The sequence below is a fragment of the Sorex fumeus genome, unplaced genomic scaffold, assembly GCF_029834395.1.
Source record: "Sorex fumeus unplaced genomic scaffold, SorFum_2.1 ptg000109l, whole genome shotgun sequence".
In the NCBI taxonomy this organism is placed as follows: domain Eukaryota; kingdom Metazoa; phylum Chordata; class Mammalia; order Eulipotyphla; family Soricidae; genus Sorex; species Sorex fumeus.
The window spans coordinates 494,305-518,607 of NW_026606166.1; the positions used below are offsets into that span (position 1 = coordinate 494,305).

Genomic DNA, 24,303 nt, shown 5'->3' on the forward strand with positions numbered 1-24,303 from the left:
CCAACAGCAGGCGGCAAGGCTGGGGAGTGGGCACAGAAGGCTGGCCGTGCTCGGCCCGCCGCCTTGCCAAGTCACCAGCTGAGAGCAATAAATCATGAGGTCCGCAGGGCCGGTGGGTGATCTGGGATGCCACGACGACGTCTGGAGGAGGAGGGCTGGCGTTCCTGGGCAGAGCCGCCCTCATGCGCGGCCGCTCCAGCCTTGTACGGGCAGCGCGCGGCGGAACAGGGAACTTGACAAAAGCGTTGACAAAGACTCCTTAACAAGCCAACTCACTCCCAAATTTATTATCTTCAGTGCTTTGTGATAATCACACAGATAATTTTAATGGAAGATTAATGTAATAATCAAAAGATAAAAACGCCCTTTGGTCTGCCATTAGCTGGTTAATACGCTGTGGCGTAAAACTTGCACAATTTTATGCACTATAGAGTGTTTCACTTGCAACGCGTTTTACAGCTTAAGGCATAAAAATATAGGGAGTTTCATGGTCAATAAAGCCACAGCCTCTGTCACTCGATCACCAGCAGTGCCAGTTTCAGGACCCTGCGCTCCCTCTGCGAACCCCGCCCCACCCTGCAGCGTTCAGACCCCACCTGGCTTAGTGCAGCTGTGTCCTGGCCAACCTGAGGCCGTGCAGGACTCCTTGTATGTACTTGGGGCCTCCCTACAAGATGGGGACAGTAACGGTTCTCCAGGAAAAAATCTGGAGGTACTGAGTTAAGGGGCTTGTCCTGCTCTGACCCACAGTAGCACGGTCCCCTAAGCGGAGAGCCAAGAGTGGTCCCAAGCACCATGGGGTGTAACCCCTCAAACCTCTGACCCCCCATAAAGATCTCTTGCATGGAGTTGGTGCCCACCAGAGAGGTGGGGTTGTGCTCTCTTAAAGGGGGAGGTGTAGCTACAGAGAGCAGGGGGCAGGGGCCCGAGATATGATGGGCTTGGTGCGTCTAACAGCTAGACCCGCAGACCCTCCCTCCTTGTTCTCCCTGAAGCTCTTGTGTTGTGGGAAACTCTGGAATTCAGATCAAACCCTCGTGGTGCCAAGACTAGCACTGAAGGGTCTCTGGTGAACTCTGCAAAGTGGAAACGGTGGACGGGGCAAACCGCTGAGCCTGGCTGGGAGGATGGGAGCGAGGGGAAGGCAACGTGGCCCTTCCTGGGGACCATGGTCAGGGGCCTGGAAGTGAGGCTGGGCCTGGGCACGCTGCGGCTCTCCTGGAGCCGCGGGCATACTGCGAGGTTCTAGGAAGGTTCTACGTGAAAACCGAGGTTTCTGCTAGGCCCGCGTATCTGCTCGGGGTGGGGGCACGGCCTGGACGTGATTTCCCTGCACTCGCTCTCCAGCTCACACCGAAGCCATAACCTGTGTTTCTGCCATCAACCTGCTGCTGTGAAAATCATTCTGGTGTCAAACACAAGATGATGATTTTACTGGAATCCCGCTCAAGCCTTGACGACTTTAATGTTGGCTGTAAAAAGCAGCCCAGCCCCCGAGCTCACTCCTGGGCCCTGCTTCCCTGCTCAGGCCCCCGGGCGGGGGGAAGGGGGAGGGGGAAGGGACCATCTGGCGAGCAGCACCAGCAGCAGCTACTGGCCCCAGGCCCCCTCCAACTTCCCATCCGGGGACCGAGGCGCCTGACGCTTCTCTTCCTTGTCTACTTGCTACTTCTGAAAACCCTGCAGCCACGAGGGCTTGACTCCCAAGTCCCTGTAAAACAAACCCATTTTGGTGAAATCTCCCACTTAGCTGCCTAAGACAAATGTGTGTGGGGGCGGGGCGGGCTTATGAGTCCGGATTCCGGGACTGACACGGCCCAGGTCAGGCTCCTGGCTAAGCCATGTCCCTGAGCCTGTTCTTGTCTTTAAGAGGCAGCTTTGCCATCTGCCCTCAGAGTGGCTCCCTGGGCCAGGCCCGGTGCTGGCGTTGGAGCTGCTGCGCTTAGTACTGGCTGCTTCAGCACCCGGGAGGGGGAACGGGTGGGCAGCGAGGCTGGGGGCTGCCCCCACATCTGACCTGACCTGCCGGAAGTCTGGAAACCACCCATGAGGGGCTACTTGGAGTAGGGGCAGGGTCTGAAAGCTTCTTAGAGACGCACTGTTTGTCCTTGCTCAGACCTCCAGGAGCAGCGATACACCTGGGGAACCACCCAGAGCCTGGCCGTCCTGCGAGTTTGGTGGCCTGGCACCCCGACACATGAGAGACGGGGTGCAAGCTCTCGGCGCCTGCACTTCACAGGCTGGTCGGTCCTGCCCGCAGTGTCTCTGCCTCCCAAGGGCTATTCCTGCTGGGTCTCAGGGCCCAGCCCTCCCTGACCCCCCAAGGCAGGTCACCTGCCCCCAACACCCCACATTTATGACTAACAACCTCTGACTTCCCGTGAGGGCACAGGGATGGGGCCAGTCCTGGAGGTGTCACTGTCCCTCAGGAACTTCTGCAGATGTGACTCTGCTAGAACAAGCCAAGTTTGCTTTAAGGTGCCTTGAAACGACACCTGTCAACTCCTAGACCCACCACAGGGCCTCAAGGGGCTCCTGATGACAGACAGATGAAGGCCAAGGGATGGGTCACACATGGAGAAGCACATACAGGTACACACATGCATACACATATGCTTGCACGTGCATGCACACATGTGTACACACAGGCTCACATGCTCATACATGCATACAATCACGAGGCTCTGAGGCACAGGCGGCAGGGGCAGCTCTGGCTGGCCTGCGGGGTGCTCCCCGGCAGGGCACCCCTCCACGGGAGAGGCCACTCACCTTGAGCACAATTTCATTGACGGTAGCAGCATCGGATTCGAAGTAGAGGTGTTTGTAGTCGTGATTGCTTAGATAAGTGAGCTTGAATATCGCGTGACCTGGAGAGAGAAAGGGGCAGCGTTGCGGGGCTCCGGTGGGTGACCTCTGCGGGGGCGAGGGGGCCCATATCTACGCCCCCTCTTCTAACTCAAGCACCAGCTGGGATAGGGGGTCATTTCCCCGGGGCAGCTGGGCTGCACGGTGAGAAAGGACAGGCCTGCTGGGGTCACACTGCCCCTCGAGCACCGGGAGGTGGCGGGCTGGGCTGTGTGGAGCCACTGGCACAGTTCTGGGGGAGAAGGAGCAGGGTTTGGGGTGGGAGGTCAGTTTGCTGCAGGCCTTTAACCAGAAAGGCCTTTACCTGTTTCCAGTCATCCAGCAAGCAACAGGAAGGAGGAAGGCCAGCTGCTGGGCTGCCCAGGCAGCTCCGTGGCCCTGGTGAGCCGAATCTGGCCTCCCTCCCTCCTGCTCCCAAGGCCACAGGCATCCTTGCCTGGGACGCTGGGCTGGGGGCTGCCACTTCCCGAAGCAGCCCCAGCTCACCCGGACCAGATTCCTCCACGCTCGCTCCCTCCGACCCCTCCCATCAGCGCAGCCGCTCCCTTGGACCCCGGAAGCCAGAGTCCCTGGTCGAGCTCTCCTCTCCCAGCCTCATCTCTGGCGGCTCAGCTCGACCGGCCCCTCTGTGAGTGTCTTCACTGCTCTCCAGAAGGCCCCACGCATTGCTGTCGGAGACCCCTGCATGGTGTGTGCCCAGGTGCCCTGGCGGTGCCAGTCAAGCCTGCCAGCAGGTCCGACATGGCCGTGGGACGCTCTGACTGGGTGCCTGGGGACTCCGGGGAGCAGCGGCCCGAGGCGCACAGCAGGACAGTTCATCAACAGAGCGGGGCTGCGAGGGAGAAACTTCAGCACGGGCCCACACCGGCCTTCGCATCCTTTTAATTGAGGCGGCGCCGGTCACAGCGATTAACAACCCATCACCCCCATTACTGTAAGTTCACCTCTTTCCTGGAGAAATCTTCTTGGGGACTTTATTTACAGTAGCTGATTCTTCAGACCTCCAAGAATAAGCTGATATATGGGGCTCGGGGCCGGGAAAAGCGCAGCTGCTGGTGTTTTATCCTCGGAATATCGTTTTGATATACTGATGGTGACGGTCAATTTTACATGGAAAAAATGAGCTCAGGATTTCTGAAAAACCTCACCTGCTGGCACCCACGAATTTACCCAGATTCTAAAGCGTGGCATGAGATGCTGGAATCCCCAGTTGGGAGTGAACTGTCCGCTCCACTCCATGCTGGTCTCGGAGCCTGGCGGCGGGCGGGAAGGTGGCCCTGTGCCCAGGTGCGTGGGCACGTTCCCACAGGTGAGGGTAGTGCCGTGAGCAGGCCCGTCATCTATGAAGGTCAGGGAGCGCGAAGGACACCAAGGACGCACAGACTCGCCCTCCAGGAGGGCTTTGCCACTGACACCTGGCTCTGACAAGCCAGACGGCAGGGCCTGGGGCGAAAAAGGACCAGAAGGTCTTAGGGAGACCCACAGACCTGAAGCTTCGGGGTTCACTGGCTACTCTGAGTGACCACCTGCTCCCGCTCATCACTGACAAAACTGAAGCAGACTTTGAGGCGTGGGCGCCTGTTAGGGGTTAGGAGCTGAGACCCTGCTCTCTCGGCAGAGCCGGATGGACACATGTGTGCGTCAGCCGTTGTCAGGGCCTGGCGGGCTCTCAGTGAGACTCGTCTGCATGGGGCAAAGGAGGGAAGAACGAGAAGCCCCAGAATCCAGGTCTCCCTTAGGCTGTGCTGGAGCAGCAAGAGCCCCGAGGAGGGGCGCAGTGGACAGGAAAGATGAGAGGTGTCCCCTCCCCCCACCTCTCGCTTGCTTGTCCTTCAGGCTGGCCAGGTAGGGCACCCACAGCACTGACAGCAAAGGCCAGGGCGCCCTTAATTTGAATTTCAACACATCAGCCCTTGGTGACAGTCACAGTAAGAGAGGTGGTAGGGAGGGAGAGAGCTCTGGCCCGCAAGCTCGGGAGAAATGTAGCACGAGTCCCCAACTCCGGGGATCCTGGTTTTTTTCTGGGTGGCCTGAAGGGCACTTTTGCTCAGGTCTGCCAGGAGCATGGCCAGTGCCAGGGCCAGAGAAAGGCCCGTCAAGCTGATCACTAAGGGCAGGCAGGAGGAGAGTGGCGTGGGCAGGGGCCCACATGGGGCAGGCAAAAAGGGCCGTACCCCACGTGGCACTGCTGACTAGGCCACCAGTGGGCCAGTGATGACAACCATCCAGATGTGCTTTGGGGGGTCCCCCTCACCCCAACCCTGTGCGCTCCCGTGCTTGCTGTCTGGAGAGAAGCAGTGGCCGCCCAGGGCAGCGGAGGGAGAGAACTGGGTCAGAATGACGGCCGAGGCAGGGAGCAGGCGGGAGGCCACACTACATGTGGAGAGGCGTGGACGACAGAACTCACTCCAGGGGCACGTCAGCCTGATCTGGACCGACATGCCCAAGGGTGACTGCCACTGGACCGACACGCCCAAGGGTGACTGCCACTGGTGGGGAAGGGTCAGCCATAGACCAGAGCAGTTTGCGCTGTGTGTGGAGTCCCAGGGCTTCGCCCCACTGGGACAGGCTAGGAAGCGCCGTCACCGGCACTACATGGCCCCCCAAGGCTGCTCAGCAGTCCTCCCAGCTGTAGCCCAGAAGGAACCAGAAACATGTGAGGCGACCCGGAATCAGAGAACTAGCAGTTTTCTTAGGAAGGGGCAGACTGTCTTGGCATAAATGTTGGCTGGGAACAGAGGTGTGGACCCCGTAAGACCAAAACTAAAACGCCCAGTCTCCCGCTGTAATCACTTCAAATGGTTTTTGCTCAGATGGTTAGCTGTGCTTGGAAATGCAGGCCCGCCAGGCGTCGGGGCTCTGGGGCTGAGCTCCAGCTGTGCGGACTCCCAGCGGCCAGACCTTGGCAGGAGCCCCAGGCTGGCCCAGGAGAGGCCGGGCCGGCCAGGCCTTCTGCTCACACGACACTGAACACAGTGGGGGCTCAGGCAGGGAAGGCGTCTTGCGGCTGTTGAGGTGGCTGGAGAGAAAACACTCAACCTTTTGAAGATTTTGTTTTAATCCTCAAATTGAATGGGGCCGCCTCTTGCCTTTATAGAGCTGTAGACATAAAACGCAACGTACCTGAGTCTAAAGGCAGCACCTAAGCACGGGCGACAGGGTTGGGGCAGCACCGAAGCGTCCTTCTGCTTCAGAATACTGCAGCGGACAGGTAAGAATGTATTTGCATTTATGTACCCTCCCCCCTTGGTACACACACACACACACACACACACACACACACACACACACACACACCCCGAGTACCCCAGAGAAGATGGAATGTAACACTGAGCAGGAACTAATTAGTGGCACAAATGTCAGAAGTGGAGCTGTCTGGGCTTTTGTGCTCTAATTTACCTTCTGCATTATGAATTTTAACTTAAACACAGGCTGTGAAGGAAACAAACAGGCTCCTCTGGCTGATTCAGGGCCGGGGTCCTGCAGAGGCTGCCTTCTCCCAGGCCGGGCTTCTAGACTCCAGGGAGAAGCGCCGATTTCCAGTCACACAGAACAGGGAGCACAGCTTGTGGGGAAAGGGGTCCCTGCAGCTGGGGATCCTTGGTGGGGCTGCCCCCACCCCCCCAATCCAAAATCCCCGAGGGTCTCTGCTTACCAGGAAAGCCTAAAATAAACGTGTGTCTTCTCTCTCTCTCTCTCTCTCTCTCTCTCTCTCTCTCTCTCTCTCTCTCTCTCTCTCTCTCTCCTACAAGATATCTACACAGGATCAGAAGGTGAGAAGACAGAGGGGACTTTCCCAACAGTGGCGCCTGGCAGTGAAACCCTGGTGCTTTGCTGAGGCTGGCCGGTGCCTGTCCTTGCAGATGTGATCAGCCCAAGCAGCAACACCAGGAGCTGTGGGCGTCAGTTAACCAGGCTCCTTGATGCTGGTCTCTACCCTCACCTTCGGCAGCCACTTTGGGCTCCATTTCCAGCTACAAACAAGAAAAAAGACACCAAGGACCCGGACTCCAGTTCCCTTACAGCGGGCAGAAACGTGTTCTCAAACTGGGGTTCCAGGTCACATTCTTCCCTAGCCCTGAAGGCAAGGGGAAATCTTACTGGAGCTCTTGGTTGGGGTAGAGGGTGGGCATGGCTCTCACAGACAAAACCCCACCCTCCTACAGGTGCTAGGGGCCTCTGGTCCCCAGGGTGAGCAACAGTTTTGCTTAGCTGCAGGAATTCAACGTGATTCATCTGGAGAAGTTTGGTTCTCTTGGGCAGCCCAGATGGCAAAGGCCTGAGGTCCGCGATGACCCCAACAGCTGGAGCAGGTGAGCCTGACCCACTTACGCTTCCGCCCATGTCTCTCATCTTTCTTGGGCGCTGGCCTATAAACATAATTAAGGCTCTCCGATTACAAGCACTCCCGTGGCAAACTGATGTCCCTCCTTCCTCTACTTTATCGAGAAGCCTACTGTGCCGATCACTCCAACCTTGATGGACAGATCCCACAACCTTCCCTCTGTTGGGTCCGGAGGCTGCACCTAAACCCACAGGACACCCCCCTTCCCTGGGCTCCCTGCGGCTGGCCTCCCAATCCTCAGCTGACTTCCCTCAGACAATGGCGCCTTTGGGGCCCTGTGTGACCCCCTTCTCCTTTGCTGGTCCCCGTGTTCTGGACTTGAGCCTCACCTTTTCTAACCTGATGTTTCTTGCCTGTGAGTTTGACCCTTAGGCTTTAATTCTGCTTTGTGTTTCGACTTTAATGATTTAGGACCCACCCGAAAACATGGGGTGCCAGGGATTGAACCCGAGTTGGTCATGTGCCAGGCAAATACCTTACTTGATGTATTATCTCTTTGGCCCCAAAAGCAGATGATCTTACCTATACCTCTAAAATTAATATTACTTAATTTTGCAACAGCAATCCACTCATTACAAGTTAAAACATAAACAACACTGTTGCTGTTGTTGGCTGTTCTGGGGGCCACATCTGGTGGTGTTCAGGGCTGACTCCTGGTGGGGCTCAGGGGACCACATCTTGTTCTGGGGATCCAACCACATGCAGCTGTTTTCAAGGCAAATGTATCACCCTATTTTTTGGCCCCAACAATGTAATTTTTTTGGGTGGGAGGAAACACTCAGTGATGCTCAAGGTTTACTCAGGCTCTGTACTTAAGAATCACTCCTGGTGATGCCTGGGAGAACCATAAAGGACGTCAGGGATCTAATCTGGTCAGGCTTATTAAAGGCAAGTGCCTTAATCGTTGTACTATCTCTCCAGCCCCAACAATGCCATTTTTTATAATGGAAAAATATTTTATATTTTATAAAATATTTTATATTTTTCCAAGGAAGATGAAAAGCCAAAAAGATGAAAAATTTCTAAAATTATTGTATATTTTAAAAATAGTGTAACAGAAAACAGTTGCTTTACTTTTCTGTTTTTGCAACCATATCTTGGATGTGTCCTAATAAGTCAGATCTGTATCTATGTACATCTATATATTTTGGTTCAGCATATGAAGAAAAGTTCATCTCACATTTCCGGAAAAGAGATGTTTTAAGGGTTTTTACTCGCTGACATTATAGACGCTATAATCGCCATATGCAATCTTTGTGTTCTGTTACATTAAAGCCTGTCTTGCTTGTTGAATGAATCTTTTTGCCCTGTGTGGTTTTTAACATCAAGCAGGAGTCTAGAAAGTACAGGTTTGCTTCTGAAGGTTGTCATTTCATTATATGACAATCCAAAAAGCTACACTCATTAATATAATCATTGCTCTCATTAGAAAAGTCTTTAAGTCATGAGAAGTCAAGCTCATAGTGACAGATACAAGTTTTTCAAAATTCTGATTTTTACCTGAAAGCCTGAATTTGGCCACTGGCATCAAATACTATCACTTGCTTTCGTTGGTGTAACAGCCTCACTTCTGTCATTGTCAAAAATGAGCCTGCCAAAGAAGCCCGTGTGAGTCTTTGCAGTGAAAATGGTGTTCCATGATTTAAGTGGGCAGTGCAGTCTGCAACGCAGACAACTGTCTGAGTGTTCTTCCTTCAGACCTGCATTCTGCGGCTGCACCCGAGACAAATAATATGCATTTTAGAAAATAAATTAATTATGAGTTTTCTGATGCTCATGAATATACTATTCTAAAAGGTAAAAGGTAAAGGCCCTCCTGTTGATCATCGATTTGCTCGAGCGGGCCCAGTAACGTCTCCATTGGAGACTTTGTTGTTACTGTGTCTGGCATATCGAATATGTCACGGGGAGCTTGCCAGGCTCTGCCGTGCGGGCGAGACACTCTCGGTAGCTTGCCGGGCTCTCCGAGAGGGGCGGAGGAATCGAACTCGGGTCGGCCATGTTGGCTGCGTGCAAGGCAAACGCCCTACCGCTGTGCTATCGCTCCAGCCCTATTCTATACTATATAATCTATACTATTCTAATGAAACATTTATATTACATCTCAGCAACTAAGGACTGGTTGAGTTTTATTCCTCAACTTTTAGAGGTATACAAGAAAGAAGTGAGTTCTACACCTGGAGGTTTCATCTTTAATTTATGACAATCATTCCATGTCACAGGTTTTCCTCTCGTATCCGTTAAGCACTGAATGCCATGGTTTCCTCGGGGCTGCAGAGTTCCACAGAGTTATACTTCTGCTTATTTTCTGATTTGTTGTGCTAATTTTAAAAGAAATTTTAAAGAAATTTTCAAAGAGTTGTTCACAATAATGGATTACAATCAATATTTCGACGCCAGTCCCACGACCATTACACCTTCCCACTACCATTATTTAAAATTTTACCACCACTACTCAAACCTGCTGAAGAGGCAGATGCTAGGTAATTTATTTTGTACTGCTTGTTATGAATAGCATAAGATGTCACATGGCTGTGAGACTGGCCGCATGCTCCTGGAATTCTAAAATTTTAGCTAATTAGGGTCTGGAGAAATCTCTGCAGTGAGCTGCTTGGTTCCGAGATTCTTTAGTGTGTCTCTGGATCATGGCTGTTAAGTTGCTCAAAGAGCAGCCGGAGATACTTTGTGGGCGTGACCTCCAGTGTCCCATTGGGACAGGGAGATGAGAAGGACTGGCCCAACCCCTACCCCTTGAGGCCTAGTGCTTGCCATCACAGATCCCACGTACCTGGGCTTCTCACTGGGTTTTGGAATTTGGCGGCCGCTGGGACTCCTGGAGGGCAGGTGGAGGGACAATGCCTCTTGTGCTGATTTTTAATAGGTTTTTCTATTTGTTTCATTTTTTGCTCAACTCTTGTCAGTGTTTAATTCCCAATGCATTAAGTTATGTTATTACTCCTCTCTTCTCGTCTTTTTTTTTCATATTTAATGTACTTAAGGGGGGAAAAATCTCACCTTAATAAAAAGGGGTGGCATTTATTTTTAAAAAGACTGTCTGAGCCATGGCCATGACTCAAAGGCTGGAGCAAATACTTTGCATGTGGGAGGCCCAGGTTTGATTTCCAGAACCTTAACGACTCACTGAGCACCAAGGGGGAGTAGTCCCTGAGCACTGCCAGGTGCTCTGCTGGTCTGTCCAAACAAAGTCAATAAAAACTTGGAGACTGCTCTGAGGCAGATATGCTATTTCATCAGAAAAGCACAGGCAAGGGTGGGGAGCTGGCTCAGTGGGCCAGAGCACCTGCATCACAGGCAGGAGATCTGGGTGGCATCCCTAGCACAGCACGGTCCTCCGCACCTCCAGGTGTGGCCCTGAGTGTGGAGCAGCTCCAGAGCACCACTGGTGGAGCCCATGCTTTCCTGTACCTCCATAATAGCAGGGAGTTTAGTGCCTCGCCATGGCTTCAGGGCAGAGGAAGTCCCCACCTGTTAGCTTTCACTCAGGATTTGGGACTAGCTGCATTACTCCCTTGGCTTCTTCATTTCTGAAACACAAACATCGGGCTTGAGTTTTTTTTTCTTTTCTTTTTGGGTCACACCCGGCAGCACTCAGGGGTTACTCCTGGCTCTGTACTCAGGAATTACTCCTGATGGTGCTTGGGGAGACCATATGGGATGCTGGGGATCGAACCTGGGTCGGCCTTGTGCAAGGCAAACGCCTTACCCTCAGTACTATAGCTCCACCCATTGGGCTCGAGTTTTGCTAGGTTAAATAGCTCTGGGCGGGGCTCGGTAAGCCCAGGGCTCTATCCCAAGAGGCGGCTTGCTTCGGGGCTGTTTCAAGAACTAAGTGGCCAGTGCTTTGGCCTTTCACATTTTTAAAAAAAGCAGGGGCCACACCTAGGCCCTGTGGCTTTGGGAGGCTTGGGGTCACTCTTGCTGGAGTCTGGGGGCTCACATGGGGCATGTGCTCTGTCACACATACTTCTGCCGACTCCCTTTATCTGTTTACCTCCACTCAAGGACAAGCAAACTTGTCCTATATAGGGGCACATGGTAAATAATTTTGGTTTTGCACTCTGGAGTAAGACTGAGTATATTTTGTACACATTTATAAAAGAAGAGAAAAAGGACCCGTTTTTATAGGTGAAATTAAAATATGGTAAGTGTATTCTGGAAGGGGGGGAGTAATAAAATCCATGAGAAGAACAGAACTTGGGGCAGGAAGGATGATCCTGTATGGAACTCAAAATTAACAGTGATGCTGGAGTCCCGGATAATGGCACCCGTGCGTGGCTGTCACTGTCAGTGGCTCTTCCCCTCCCTTTGCTGTTGCCTTTTGCTGTGATGACTGGGGGTTGCACACAGCCTGGGGTGGTCCTCGCTCGCACACCTGGCCATGGTGCTTGCCAGTGGCCACATCTGTGTGGTGTGAGGGGCTGCAGAGAGCAGAGTCCCCAGGCCATGCTGGGTGTGTGCACTCATGCACTCACGGCCACGTGCTCGCTCAGCTGTTTCCTGCCACGGAGCCACTGCCTGAACCTCGAGTGTGGATCTTGTCACCAAAGGCAAATGCTCACCTGTGAAAAATCCACCCTTAGCTCCTGGGCTACGTGTCGCCATGCCAGTGAGTCTCTATTTTTCACTCAGTCTCTCTCATTTCTTTTCTCTCTATTCCTTCCATACAGTTGCTTACGCTGAAATGTGAAGTGCTTTTAATTTCTTTGCAGTAGAGCTGGATTTTGTTTTTTTCTTTCCAGACTAACGTTTCTTGTAGCAATAAACTCATTCTTTAAATGTCTAAAAAACGTCGATTTTACCTTTCTTTCTGAAGGCTAATCGCCAATGGATATAGAATTCCAGGCTGACAGATGTCCTGGAGTGCCTTAGAGTGGTCACCCCATGGCTCTTGGATTGCATTACTTCTGAAGGGAGGTCAGAAATCATTCTGGTTTTCCTTTTTGGTCCATACCTGGCGGTTCTCTGGGGTCTAAGTGGTTCTAGGGATCAAACATGGGGGCTCCTGCATGCAACGCATGTAATCCCAGTCCTTGAAACTATCTCCCCAGCCCCAGCAATCATTCTTATATTTTGGTTTTTCTGTCTCCTTTGGTGCTCAAAAATTTGACTATGGTGAGCCTTGATATGTTTTTCTCAATATCAGTATATAAAATTACTGATAAAACAGTATATTTATCCTATTGTGTTTCTAACAAGATTGTGGGCTGATATTTTTAACAATCTGAAAGTATTCTCTCTCCTGTGACCCCATTGACATAATCAGAACACCAGATATTATCCCACATGTAGTTTCTTTCATCTGCTTTCTTGTTCTGTGCTTCTGTGCGAATAACTCATACCGTCCTGTCTCAAAGTTCACTGATTATGACAGCAGATTCTAAAACAAACTCCCAATAATTTGTCTCTTGCTTTTCGCATGCTTTTTTTGGGTATGTGTGGGGGGCAAGGGATCAAACATAGAATCTCACACATGCTAATCAAGTGTTCTACTGCTGAGCTAGACCCCAATCTTCATCTTCTGATTCACCCCCTTTTCCCCTTTCACACTTGGGTGTAATATTCTCTCTCTCTCTCTCTCTCTCTCTCTCTCTCTCTCTCTCTCTCGCCCTGGGTGCACTGTGAGGCCGACCCTGCCTTTTCCGAGGCCTGGGCTGACATGCTCGCCACAGGCTGGACACCAGAGATAAGCTGTACCGGGTTCCTGACCCACAAAAGGGGTGAGAATGTTTTAGTCACCAAGCTTCGAGGCAACTTATTGCACAGCGATGAATAATGGACATATGGACAGTTCCCCCTAATCTGCTCCCATCAGTGAGGTATCTGATTCAGGTATCCTAGTTGCAAGAACATTTTTTTTTTTTTTTGCTTTTTGGGTCACACCTGGCGCGATGTTTGGTGGTTATTCCTGGCTCATGCACTCTGGAATTACTCCTGGAGGTGCTCAGGGGACCATATAGAATGCTGGGGATCGAACCCGGGTTGGCCATGTGCAAGGCAAATGCCTTCCCTGTCACACTATCACTCCAGCCTGGCAAGAACTTTCACTTGGTTCTTATTTTAATAGTTTCTTTTTCTTTTTTTGTGTTTTTGCTTCCCTTTAAATCTCTGAACATTTTACAGTTATACTAAATAGCAAGAGTTATCTTGCTAATTCTACCATTCCTACCATTTCTGGCTGTTTTTATTGATTGGCTTTTCTCCAAGTTTCGGTACTCATTTCCTTGCTTCTTAGCTGTCTGGTAATTCTTGATTGAATGTGGGATATGGTACACATGAAATTACAGGACGTCAGCATTTTGTCATCAGTCTTTAGACAACCCTGGGTTTATTCTGGTAGATGGTTAATTTACATGTGGATCCTTCCCACACTCCTTTACCATGAAGGATTAGATCAGTCTTCTGCCTAGGGTTAGTTCTGCCTTCCAAGATACGTTTCCAAAGTCACCACTCAATGTACTGCAACACTGCTCTGACTGACCAGGAGTGTGTAGTTTATAGTGCTTTGGTGGCTGTGAGGTGTTTCCTGGCCCCTCCCCCAACACACACACACACACACACACACACACACACACACAATGCATGCATGGGTTGGGACTCAGCAAAGCATTTAGGTGACTCTGCCTAGAACTCTTTCTCCTTTCCACACTTTACTTTGCAAATTTCAGCAGTTTTCACCTCCCCCAGTCCGGCTACGCATCTCCCGCACGGTGAGACTGCTGGACTCTTCCTGGGAAGTCTTGGAAGGAAAGCGCTCAGTGGAGCTCACCTCATTTGTCTTCCTTCTCTCTGGGCTCAGAGTCCTACAGTGCCTGATCTCCAGTGTCCAAAAACAGTTTCATCTATTGTATGCAGTTTCCCAGTCATTTACGATAGAAGGGCTAATCTGGTGGCAGCTGCCCTATTGTGGAAGTTTGCCTATGGGAGTCTTAGAAACAACACATATTTGGATTTTAATGGAAGAAAGGCCTTACTTTTTTCCATGTCTATCAGAATAACTTAAAATCTAGTACCCCATTTATTTATCATGAAAACAATTTGAAGCTTGGCAGGAGGCAAGGAAAACAGATTTTTTCTATCATTTATCCAGCTGAGAAATATTTCACATGGAGTTTTTTAATAGGGCACAGACCTTGCCCTTACTCTTTTGTCAATCAGGATCTCTCTTAGTGTTAAATCAAGAAGGAAAGAATTTGAAAAAGTGGTTGTCAAAAATCTAGAAAGATTTAAGTGTATGCAAAATGCCCATTACATTTAGTTAACTCTTTTGTGATTATGGGTCCATAAGGATCAAGATAAATAGTGAAAACTTAATAGCATAAGATAGCATCTCCCAGGAGAAAAGATAGTTGATGGCCTCAAAATATGTTCTGCGCTCACACACAACTTATTTCCATCAATGCAAATAAACTATCAGCAAGCTGAAAGGAAAAGAGTTTACAGAGAATGTAAGAAAGTCCTCAAGGCTCTCTCTCGGTGCCAGCCAACTTTTCTCACAAACACGTATTTTTCATACGTGTAACGTGGCTACCAAGTATGTCCCCTCCAGCCCACAGGAGCAACTGAGGCAGTTTATACTGAGGCCGGGAGGGCAGTTGTTACCTGCTGGCCCCCCTCCCCCCGCCCCAGTTCAGTGCTGACCCTTCCTGAGCCCTACTCAAACACCCCACTTCTAGGGGCTGTACGAACCCGTGGAGCGTGTACCAAGGGCCTGCAGAATGAGGCACTGGGTCTCTCTCGTGGAGTCCTACACCGCGCCTCCATTTCTCTGCTGAGGAGCCACGCTCGCTCTTCAACAATTTCGAATTCCAGAAGAGATTTTTAAACCCTCAGCATACCCGAAAGGAGCTGGAGAACCATCGCACACGACAAGAGTGTCCGGCCAGTTGCAGCCAGGTCCCTGGAGGTGTCAGCTCACGACCAAGGTCAGTTAACAGGCTCATCTGCTGGGTCGGCTCCCATGGGCTGAGTTCTCTGGGGCACAGGCAACGGTACCCCATCCCGGCGAACGGCTCCCTACGGCAGTGATGGCCTACTTAACCGATTACAGCCCCGGATCCCAAACTGGGTCAGAGGCCCGAAGGGGGTGGCGTGGCAGTAGGTGACGCAGACGTGTGGCTTTTCTCCACCTGTACCCTGTGGCCCTCGCGGGTCTCTCCCGCCCACACACCGGGAAGAACTGAGGTGGTCTCCCTGGTTGCCTGAACCCATCTCCCCGACAGCTCCCTTGTTTTGGAAGGAGATGATAAATAAATCAAAATGCACTAAGCAGCACCTCCACAGGCACTCGCCTCCTTCATGAACGTGCACCTCATCAATCACACTATTGTCTGCTTGAAAGGCGAGCCTTGTAAATGTCATATCCACTCAGGCCCAAGGAGAGGCGCATCCAAATGCAGCAAGGAGTTTTAATTGGATAGTGTAATTAAACTAAAAAACCCCAGCAGACTCCCTTTGACAGGATAGATGAAGACCCCTTTTAATAGGGCTCGGAAACATATCTGTTAAAAGGATGAGGCACTGCCTGCTCCTGATTGCGCTCCAGAGTACCCTTATGAAAAGGCAATTCAATAACTGGGGCATTTAATATGTTAGAGTCCGCTGTGTTCTGGAATCGAGCAGTACTTACCGTATTTGATCTGGAATGTAGGAAATAAGTCCTTGTCAGAGGGTCAGACCCACCACAGCCCGCCTGTCTCATGTCTGGAGTGTCTCGCCCCGGGGAGTCAATGCTAAGCATGGCGTACAGCTCTCTCAGGCCATCTGCCTTACTGTGGCTTCCGGGACTGACGTGGCCACGGGCCTCAGTGTAGCTAACATCCCTCCCGTTCCCCTCAGACACACCATCACAAGCATCGGACACATCTGACCTAACTCCTGGGTGCTTCCTCCTTTGGTGTGTGCATGTGTGCTCGTGTGCACACCACATCAGCTGGAGCGATCCCCGTGGGACAGGGAGCTGGGAGCTGGGTGGTGGGGGCAGGACTCGAGTCAGGTGAGTGGCCACCCTGGCCCTCGGAGCCCGTTCCCAGTCTGCCTTTGTTCAGAGAGGGACGGAGACGCACACACAGGCTCCTTCGGAGATATGCACATGTGCGGGGCCGGGGAACACGTGGAGAGGTCTGCAGCTGTATAGGGCTGTCACGCACGTGGCCCAAACAGCCATGTGTGTGTGTGAAGGACAAGGTTAGGGACAGGGAAGAGGTGTCCATGTGGGATGGGGTACCTCGGGGGGGGTTGGGAGTTCAGGTGGACAGAGGTGAGGCTTCGGGCTCCCCATGGAAAGCCTTTTAGAATCAGCCAGACCCTTTGTTCCCTGGACAAAACCCTCCAAGTGAGTTCACTACGCCCCCACACTGATTTTTCTTGTTTAAGGGTGCTAGGAGTGACATCCCCGCAGAGCCCACTTGGAGAGGTTGGCAAACCTTGGACCATTCTAAACGCCCAACTCTCACTAGGAGTTGATAATTCCTGTAAGGACATATAAGCAAATGCTTATCATCTATGGGAACTGGACCCTGAGCTAGACCATCAAACACCTTCAGGTTTAAATGAAAACTACATAAAAGCATTTCAGCCATCAATTTGGCTATCACTTCTAGCCAGTATGAATTCTGCTGGAAAAGCTATTTTCGTGCAGATGTGGAATTCAATGGGAAAGACGGACTCGTGTACCGACATCAATCAAAACGTCGACTTCCCTGGCAGCTCTCAACAGTGAGGCGGGTTCAAAGGTCACAGGATAAAGAAAAAAGCCAAGCTCTGGTTCAGCTCTAATATCTCCTCGGTAGAAGTCTTGCAAAAGTACCCCCTTCTGTATTAGCCTTGCTTTCATTAATCTTCTTGCCATCTTCTTTAACTAGTCATGCAGAACCGCTCGATAGCAAGACGTATAATGGGGAAGGCCCGGTGCCTATTACCGCGTTAACATTCTCTTAAGCCCCAGTGCAACAATGGAACAGGAAGGCGCAGGAAATCTGCAACTGCAGGGTACAGGGCAGGCGATTCAATTACAGCCGGGCCTTACCTATGTACCACTGACCTATAAAACACAAGAGGCCTTTGTGTCTAACCGGCTTGGCCATTAAGGCTGCTGAAGATCGCAACAATGCCGATCTTTTCTAGTTAAGTTAAATCAATGTGGACAAATCATTATTCAGTAGCTTTAATTTAATTAGTAGATTAAATACACTACTTTACAGATCTTGTCAAGCACTTATGAAAAGAAAGATTCATTTAAGCGGGAGGTCCCCAATAAGTCCAGCTAATTTAAGCCAGAGCTGTAGCCGAATCTCACCCTTAGAAACGCAGCAGCAGCTAGTCACGACTGTCTTAACAGTTTCCCTATGACTGTGGTTAACTCATGATCTGGAAGAACTCCTATCTTGTATCCGAACAGTTCTGGAGAAAAAAAAAATCCAGAAAACAAAAATCCCAAAACCCAAATAAACAATCCCCCACCAACATAACCAGCATCCACAGAATCAATTTCCTTTAGATTATACTCTTGCAAGAGAATGTAATCAGGTTACCTCTATTATGTTGCTTCCTTAAGATTTTATATTATCTGTACTTAATTGAGATACAGAGTGCTTTTCAGCTATAAAGACGACAGCTACTTTATTAAGGTTTAAATCTGATTTCTTAATGATAGGCTGCTTCCTTTTAAAGACGCGAAACCTGCACAACCTTCTTATAATAAAACCAGACCCGGACTGGCTGAGTCTGGGACACAGTTCCAGACAGCCCGACAGTTCCTGATGGTGCCCGCTTCAGGGAAGAATTCTCCTGCTTTTGTTTCAGTGTTGGAATTTGAGGCAAGCACTTAAAAGGGAAGTCTGCCGTGCTCACAGCCTCGCCCTACACCTTTCCGAGGATGGGAAATTATTTCCCATTTCTGATACGGAAACATTCTCCTCCCCTCTGTGCTGTACACATCTTTGTTCAGTTAAAATGAATTAAAATTAATTCATCTTTTAGAGGTCTGTGACATCCTTCAAAATAGCAAAAGATATCCTAGGAGTGGCAAAACTAGACTGAGAGATCGCTGATTTGAATAATAATGGCAGCAGGCTTAAAAAAAATTCCAGAAAGGCAAGAATCTAGTCTTCATTTCTCAGGGCTACTGATACACAGAGATTCCCAACGAACTCTCTCGGAAGAGTCCATATTGATATGTGCATTTAAAAAAAAAGTCACGTATCTATTTAGTCATTAAGTTCCAGGTCCTTAAACACTCACAGGGACAGAGCAATAAATCTTCCTCCTGAGAACATAGTCTAGGAGGGCGAAGTGAGGTAGAGAAGAGCCGTGGAAGGGCTGTTTCTGGAGGCTGCCGGGTCCAAGTCTCCGTAATTACGTGTTTCACTGCAGGCATCCTCGCGCGCGCCCCTCTGCCAAGTCAGCTACTCACGTACTTTTTGGATATGGCATCAATTAAGCTTGAGTTGTGTTCCTTATGACGACTGAGTTAATGTCTTGACAGCGGCTTTCTCCACCAACACCGCAAACTGGCCACATTCAGAGGTTTTTAAAAACCATTTCTTTTCTGTTCAAAATCCTGACAAACATGTCTCAAGCAAGACCGAGGACAACTTCATTATCCTCCCGCCACTAAATGCCGTTTTGTATAGAAAGCTGTTTAATAACACATCTCCTCAATTTTCACAACTAAATTATTCCAGTTGGTCACACGTTTCCAGTCTTTGGCAAGACACTTGTGTTACGAGAGATAAAGACATGAAAAAGGAAATATATTGCAGAAATCAAAACCCTTATCTACTTCTAGACTCTCTCTCTTTGCCATAATTCATTCAAGAAGGCCTAAAGAATAATTTTTGATGTAAACTCAGCTACAAACATACATCACATTGCTGATAAAAATCACAGGCGAAACTTATGAAATATAGTGACTTTCATTTCTTTAGTGCTGTTAAAATAACTTTTTTCTAAGGTTCAACAGACACAAAAGATAAAAAGAGTTACCATTAATCCTTAAAAGAAAAAAAAAAGCAGCAGCAACCCTGTAGATTAATTCTGTAGTCTGTCGATGCGCTTAAAGATGAACTTTTTAGATTAAGTCACTGAATTAATTTGATGAAGATACTGGAAATCATAAAAAAAAATAATAAAAGCATCAAGGCGATTCATTCAATATGTCTTTGTTTGGTCACTTTGTATCATCAATTCTGTCGATTAACTTTTAGTGACCCAATCTGGCCTGAGTACAATTCCAAGACTGACTGTGGACACTGGCCAGGGCTGGCACACAGGGATGATGGTCCCTGGGACACGGTGTGCGTGCCCATGCAGGTGGTGGGGTGGCAGGTACCAACAGCTAATACAGCTCAGTGTGTGGGGTGAGGGCTGCAAACTTGGGGCGCAAGTCCCTGGGAGGGTGGGACACCAGCTGGACCCTGAACAGTGAGTGGGGGGCATGGGGAAGCGAAGGGGTCTGTAAGTCAGAGGGAGGGACATAAAGTCAGGCTTGATTGTGTAGGAGCACTTCACAGTGAGTGACCAGGGCCCACATTCGAAAGGGAAACTGCAAGGGGCCAAGGCCGCAAAGGAGTCTCAATTCATTATGACGCGGGGACTCTGAAACCGCTTCCCTTTCAGGGGGTGCATGCAGGGGTGCGACAGTGCTGTGCCAGGCAGCACTTGGGTTTTTTTTTTTCTTTTTGGGTCACACCTGGCGATGCTCAGGGGTTACTCCTGGCTCATGTACTCAGGAATTGCTCCTGGCGGTGCTCAGGGGACCATATGGGGTGCTGGGAATCGAATCTGTGTTGGCCATGTTGGCTGCGTGCAAGGCAAACGCCCTACCCGCTGTGCTATCGCTCCAGCCCCAGCACTTGGGGTTTGTTCCCTGTGGTGGTAAGGGGGGGCACGTGGTGCCAGGAACCAAGACAGAGCTGGCCATGTGCTAGGCAAGCACCTTAACTCCTGTACTCTCTCGGGTCGCAGACACCCCTCCCTCTCTCCTCCTCTTTTTTCCTCTTCTCCTCTCCCCCTGTCTCTCCCACTCCTCCCTTCTCTTCTTCCTCTTCTCCTCTCTCTCTCTCTCTCTCTCTCTCTCTCTCTCTCTCTCTCTCATTTTCTCTCCTTCCCATGCCTCAGTGAGTCCCTAGTCTTTGGCCCTTTTACATTCAGAATTCAAACATTTTTCAAACAGAAAAAGCTTTCTTCTGGTTGAAGGGGAGACCTTACCAGCTCTGCCCTTCTCTGTTCTTCCAGAGAACACAGAGCTCTGAGGAACACGAGTCAAAAAGCACTGAGGTAGGGGTGAGACTTTTGCTGTCTTCTACTGGGGCTACCACACATCACTTTTCAGAATGTTTCGCTATTTCTAGGTTCCTGGAGCCAGCGAGAGGATGGACCCACCCCCAGATACGCCTGTGTGTGCCCCACACTAGGTTGGGACGTTATCTCCCTCCATGCTGACTGGCTTCCCCTGAGCACTGACATGGTTGGCTGGTGCCCTTGGCCGTGCCACGTGGCGGGATGGCCTCCACTCCTGGTATGGGTGTAAGGGAAATGGGGTCCTGGGTCTGGTCCTTTTCCCAAATCTGCCAGCCCGGCTTAATCGGCTTTCACATCTCAGACAGGCAGCATCTATAAAATGTTACTTTTCAGATCATCCTGAGTTCTTGGGGAGGAACAATGCGAGAAGAATGACGTTTTCACTAGCTGACAAGCTGGGAGATGTTCACTGAAGCAGAGGGAATGTGGCAGTGCCGGGGCCCAGATTCGGGAGCAGCAGGCCTCTGGCTCACTGGCCCCGGTGGCGACTAGCTATAGAGTGGAGGCCTCTAGTGGGGTAGCAGGAATGGTGGGATCAGGGTGTGCACGCCTGACTGCTGCCCACCCCATGCTCTCCTGAGGAGTCACGCTGTGGGCTACGAGCTGAAAGGTCACTGTGAGCCAGCAGTGGAGCTGACCAGACCGTGATCACCCACCACCCACAGGGCAGGGAGACTTGTGTCTTGCCCACAGTCCCCCACACCAGTGCAAACTCAAAGACTTGCACCACACCAGACACCCCCACCGGCCCCCACAGTTCTCACTGTTCCGAGCAACTCATTTCTCAGACTTGTTCTCACATGTACTGACGCCAGAACAAAGGGACTGACAAAATGAGAAGCCTGGATCATACAGGAACCAAGCCTGGTTCTCAAATAGGAACCTAACCGGGGTGGGTGGGTCGGGCGCTCTGCATTTGAAACGGGCTTCACAGGGGATGCAGAGGAGAACCCAGGACCACCCCCAGTTCCCACTGCTTCTCCCAGGAAGCCATTTCCATGCTGGACCACTTAAGCAGAGGGGTGTGGAGCGGCCGGAGATCTGAACGTCGGGCCTGTAGGAGTTTAATTATAAGCGGGTAGGTCACGCATGCAGCTGCCAATAACCTGCAGGGGGCCGACACGTCTGGCGTGACGGATATCTAAATCTGGCCTTCAGGAGCCACAGGAAATCCCCCATCTCCCCTCGACCTGGCAAGGCGGGCAGCAGGCAGGCCTGGGGCGACCGGTCAAATCCCCAAGGGAGAAGAAAGGGAGCACACAGTAAAACGGGGGTGCGGGGGCTCCACCAGGCACATTCCCAGCAGGGATCTGCCCCCCATGCCTCGCCGTGCTGCTGCGGGGACAGGGGAGCTGGGACCCGTGTCGGGCTTCTGGGCACCATCTTACAATTCCGTTTGATTAAAAGAAATTTCTGGTAATGAATTAAACAGACCCAAGGAAAAAAGGACACGGTGGCAATATATTCTCCTGGCACCCAGCACGCCGAGGCGAAGGGGGGCCGAGAGAAGGGCGACATAAATAAAAGGCGCTACTCACTGGGGCTTTTCTCCTCGGCAAGGTCACAGGCACAGAGCAGGTCAGAATCGATTGAGATGGGTTTCTGCTTAATCCAAAACTTCGTGCTGGCTTTCTGATTCGTCACCGGGTCTATCTCTACTTTGTCTCCAGAGATACCTGCAGGATGAGGGGGGTGGGGGAAAAGAAGCCACAAGAAATAGAAGGTGTCAGTGATTTCACAGTAACCACTTGGCCTGTTTTATGGGTTTGGAATGGGAAGGATGCACATCCTTCCCCAGTTCTCTGGGGAATGAAAAGGGCTCCTTCAGACAGATGTACGGAGACTCCAGCGGCACCCAGAAGTAATACAGCTGGTTTTCCTGGGTGTGTGCGTGTGTGGGGGCTGGGGGTAGAGACCACTGAAACTATATGAAAAGGTATTAAGAAATATGCCTTCGAGATATAACATGGGTTCAATAGCTTATCCTACTATTTTAAAAAAATTTAATTTGTTTTGGGGTCATACCTGGCAATGCTTAGGGGCTACTCCCGGCTCTGTGCTCAGGGGTCCTTCCTGGTTGCATGCAAAGCAAGTGCTCAGCTCCTTCTCCAGCCCTGCCTACATATTCTTGTTTTGTTTCTGGGCCACACCCGGTAGTGCTCAGAGCTCACTCCTAGCTCTGGGCTCAGGGATTACTCCTGGGGAGGCTCGGGGGGCCATATATGGTGCCCGGGATTGAATCTGGGTCGGCTGTGGGCAATGCAAGTGCTCTACCTGCTGTACTATCACTCCCTGACTACATATTCTTAACTCTGTATTACTTCTATCCTATCTGACACAGTAAGATTGATTAAATGTCTTTGTTTGGTGGTCTCTTTCCCATATGATTTCTCCCCACCTTCCTCAAGAAGGTACGAGTTGGGCAGATAAATCTCTACTATCCCTGGCCCAATGGGTGCTGGAGAGACAGCAGGTAGGGCGTTTTGTCTCACGTGTTGTTGAGACTGAAGTGGTCATCGAGGCCCTAGCCAAACAGGGTGTTCAAACTCAATACATCAGGATCCTCCATGAGCTGTATTGCGGATTCACTACCAGGATCTCACCATTCTACAGGGAGGTGATCATTGACGTCAAGAGAGGGTTTTGGCAGAGTGATACCATTTCACCGAAAAACTTCAGTGCCTCCCTCGAGAACGTCATGCGACCACTGGAATTGGAAGGAATGGGAGTGAAGACAGACAGTCAGCAACTACACCACCTCCACTTTGCTGATAACATTGTTCTAATAACACCAAACATCAGCCAAGCAGCACAAATGCTGGCCGACTTTGACCATGAGTTTGGAAAGGTAGGACTACAGCTGAATCTCATGATGACAATGTTTATGAGAAACAGTTTTGTTCCTGATGCTCCATTGGCTCAATGGGATGAACATGTCCGAATGCAACAGTTACGAGTACCTAGGTCGAGAAGTCAACATGACAAATGATCTGCACCTGAGGTGCGCAGGAGGAAGAGAATGGCTTGGAACGCCTTCAAGAGCGTTGAAGAAATAGCTAAGAGGACGAAGAACCTCTGGCTCTGGGCACATCTCTTTGATTCCACTGTTCTTCCTGCATCAACATATGCCTCAGAGACCTGGGGCCTATGAAAACAGGATGAGAATGCTATTTGGGTCTCCCAAAGACGAATCGAAAGAGCTATGCTTGGAGTATCACGCTTCACTCAAATGAGAGAAAGAATCTGGAGTTCCGACCTCTGTTGACGGTCAAGAATCAGGGACGCTGTCTTGTTTGCCAAGGCGTCAAACAAGTAATAAGATTTGGGCTGGACAAGTAATGAGATTTGGAGACAACCATTGGACTAGAGCCATTACCGACTGGATTCCACGGGACGTCAAAAGATCGCGTGGCCGCCTACCTATGAGATGGTCAGACTTTGTCATGACCCTGAACGATTGTTTGAAGCTGTTCGTGTTCCTAGAATGAGCAGATGCCATTGGGCTATACTAGCACGCGACAGAGACGAATTGAGACATTACTGGCGCCCCCCTGAGCGGAATTGATGAGATATCAAGTGATCAAGTGACCAAGTTGTCTACCAGGCTTTGATTCCTGGCATCCTAAGTGCAGCCAGGTGTGGCCCAGATACCCAAACAAAAACAAAACAAAAAACCTCCTATGCCTATATAGCTAAGCTACCACAAAGAGTTTCTGATTTGAAAAATACCTTACACACTGAAAACAAAAGAAATTTCTCTGACATTAATTGAT

The 24,303-nt window shown here is 50.5% G+C and overlaps 1 protein-coding gene across 3 annotated transcripts in view; it reads right to left on the reverse strand.

Moving 5' to 3' along the window:
• LOC130042716 (target of rapamycin complex 2 subunit MAPKAP1) overlaps window positions 1–24,303 on the reverse strand; it is a 262,810-nt gene that overhangs the window by 1,511 nt on the left and 236,996 nt on the right. For all 3 annotated transcript variants that reach the window (XM_056134882.1, XM_056134880.1, XM_056134881.1), the window contains 2 exons: window positions 22,069–22,206; window positions 2,770–2,867 (listed from right to left, as the gene is read on the reverse strand). In XM_056134882.1, coding sequence (XP_055990857.1) covers window positions 2,770–2,867; window positions 22,069–22,206 — 236 coding nt within the window. The remainder of the gene's footprint in view (window positions 1–2,769; window positions 2,868–22,068; window positions 22,207–24,303) is intronic.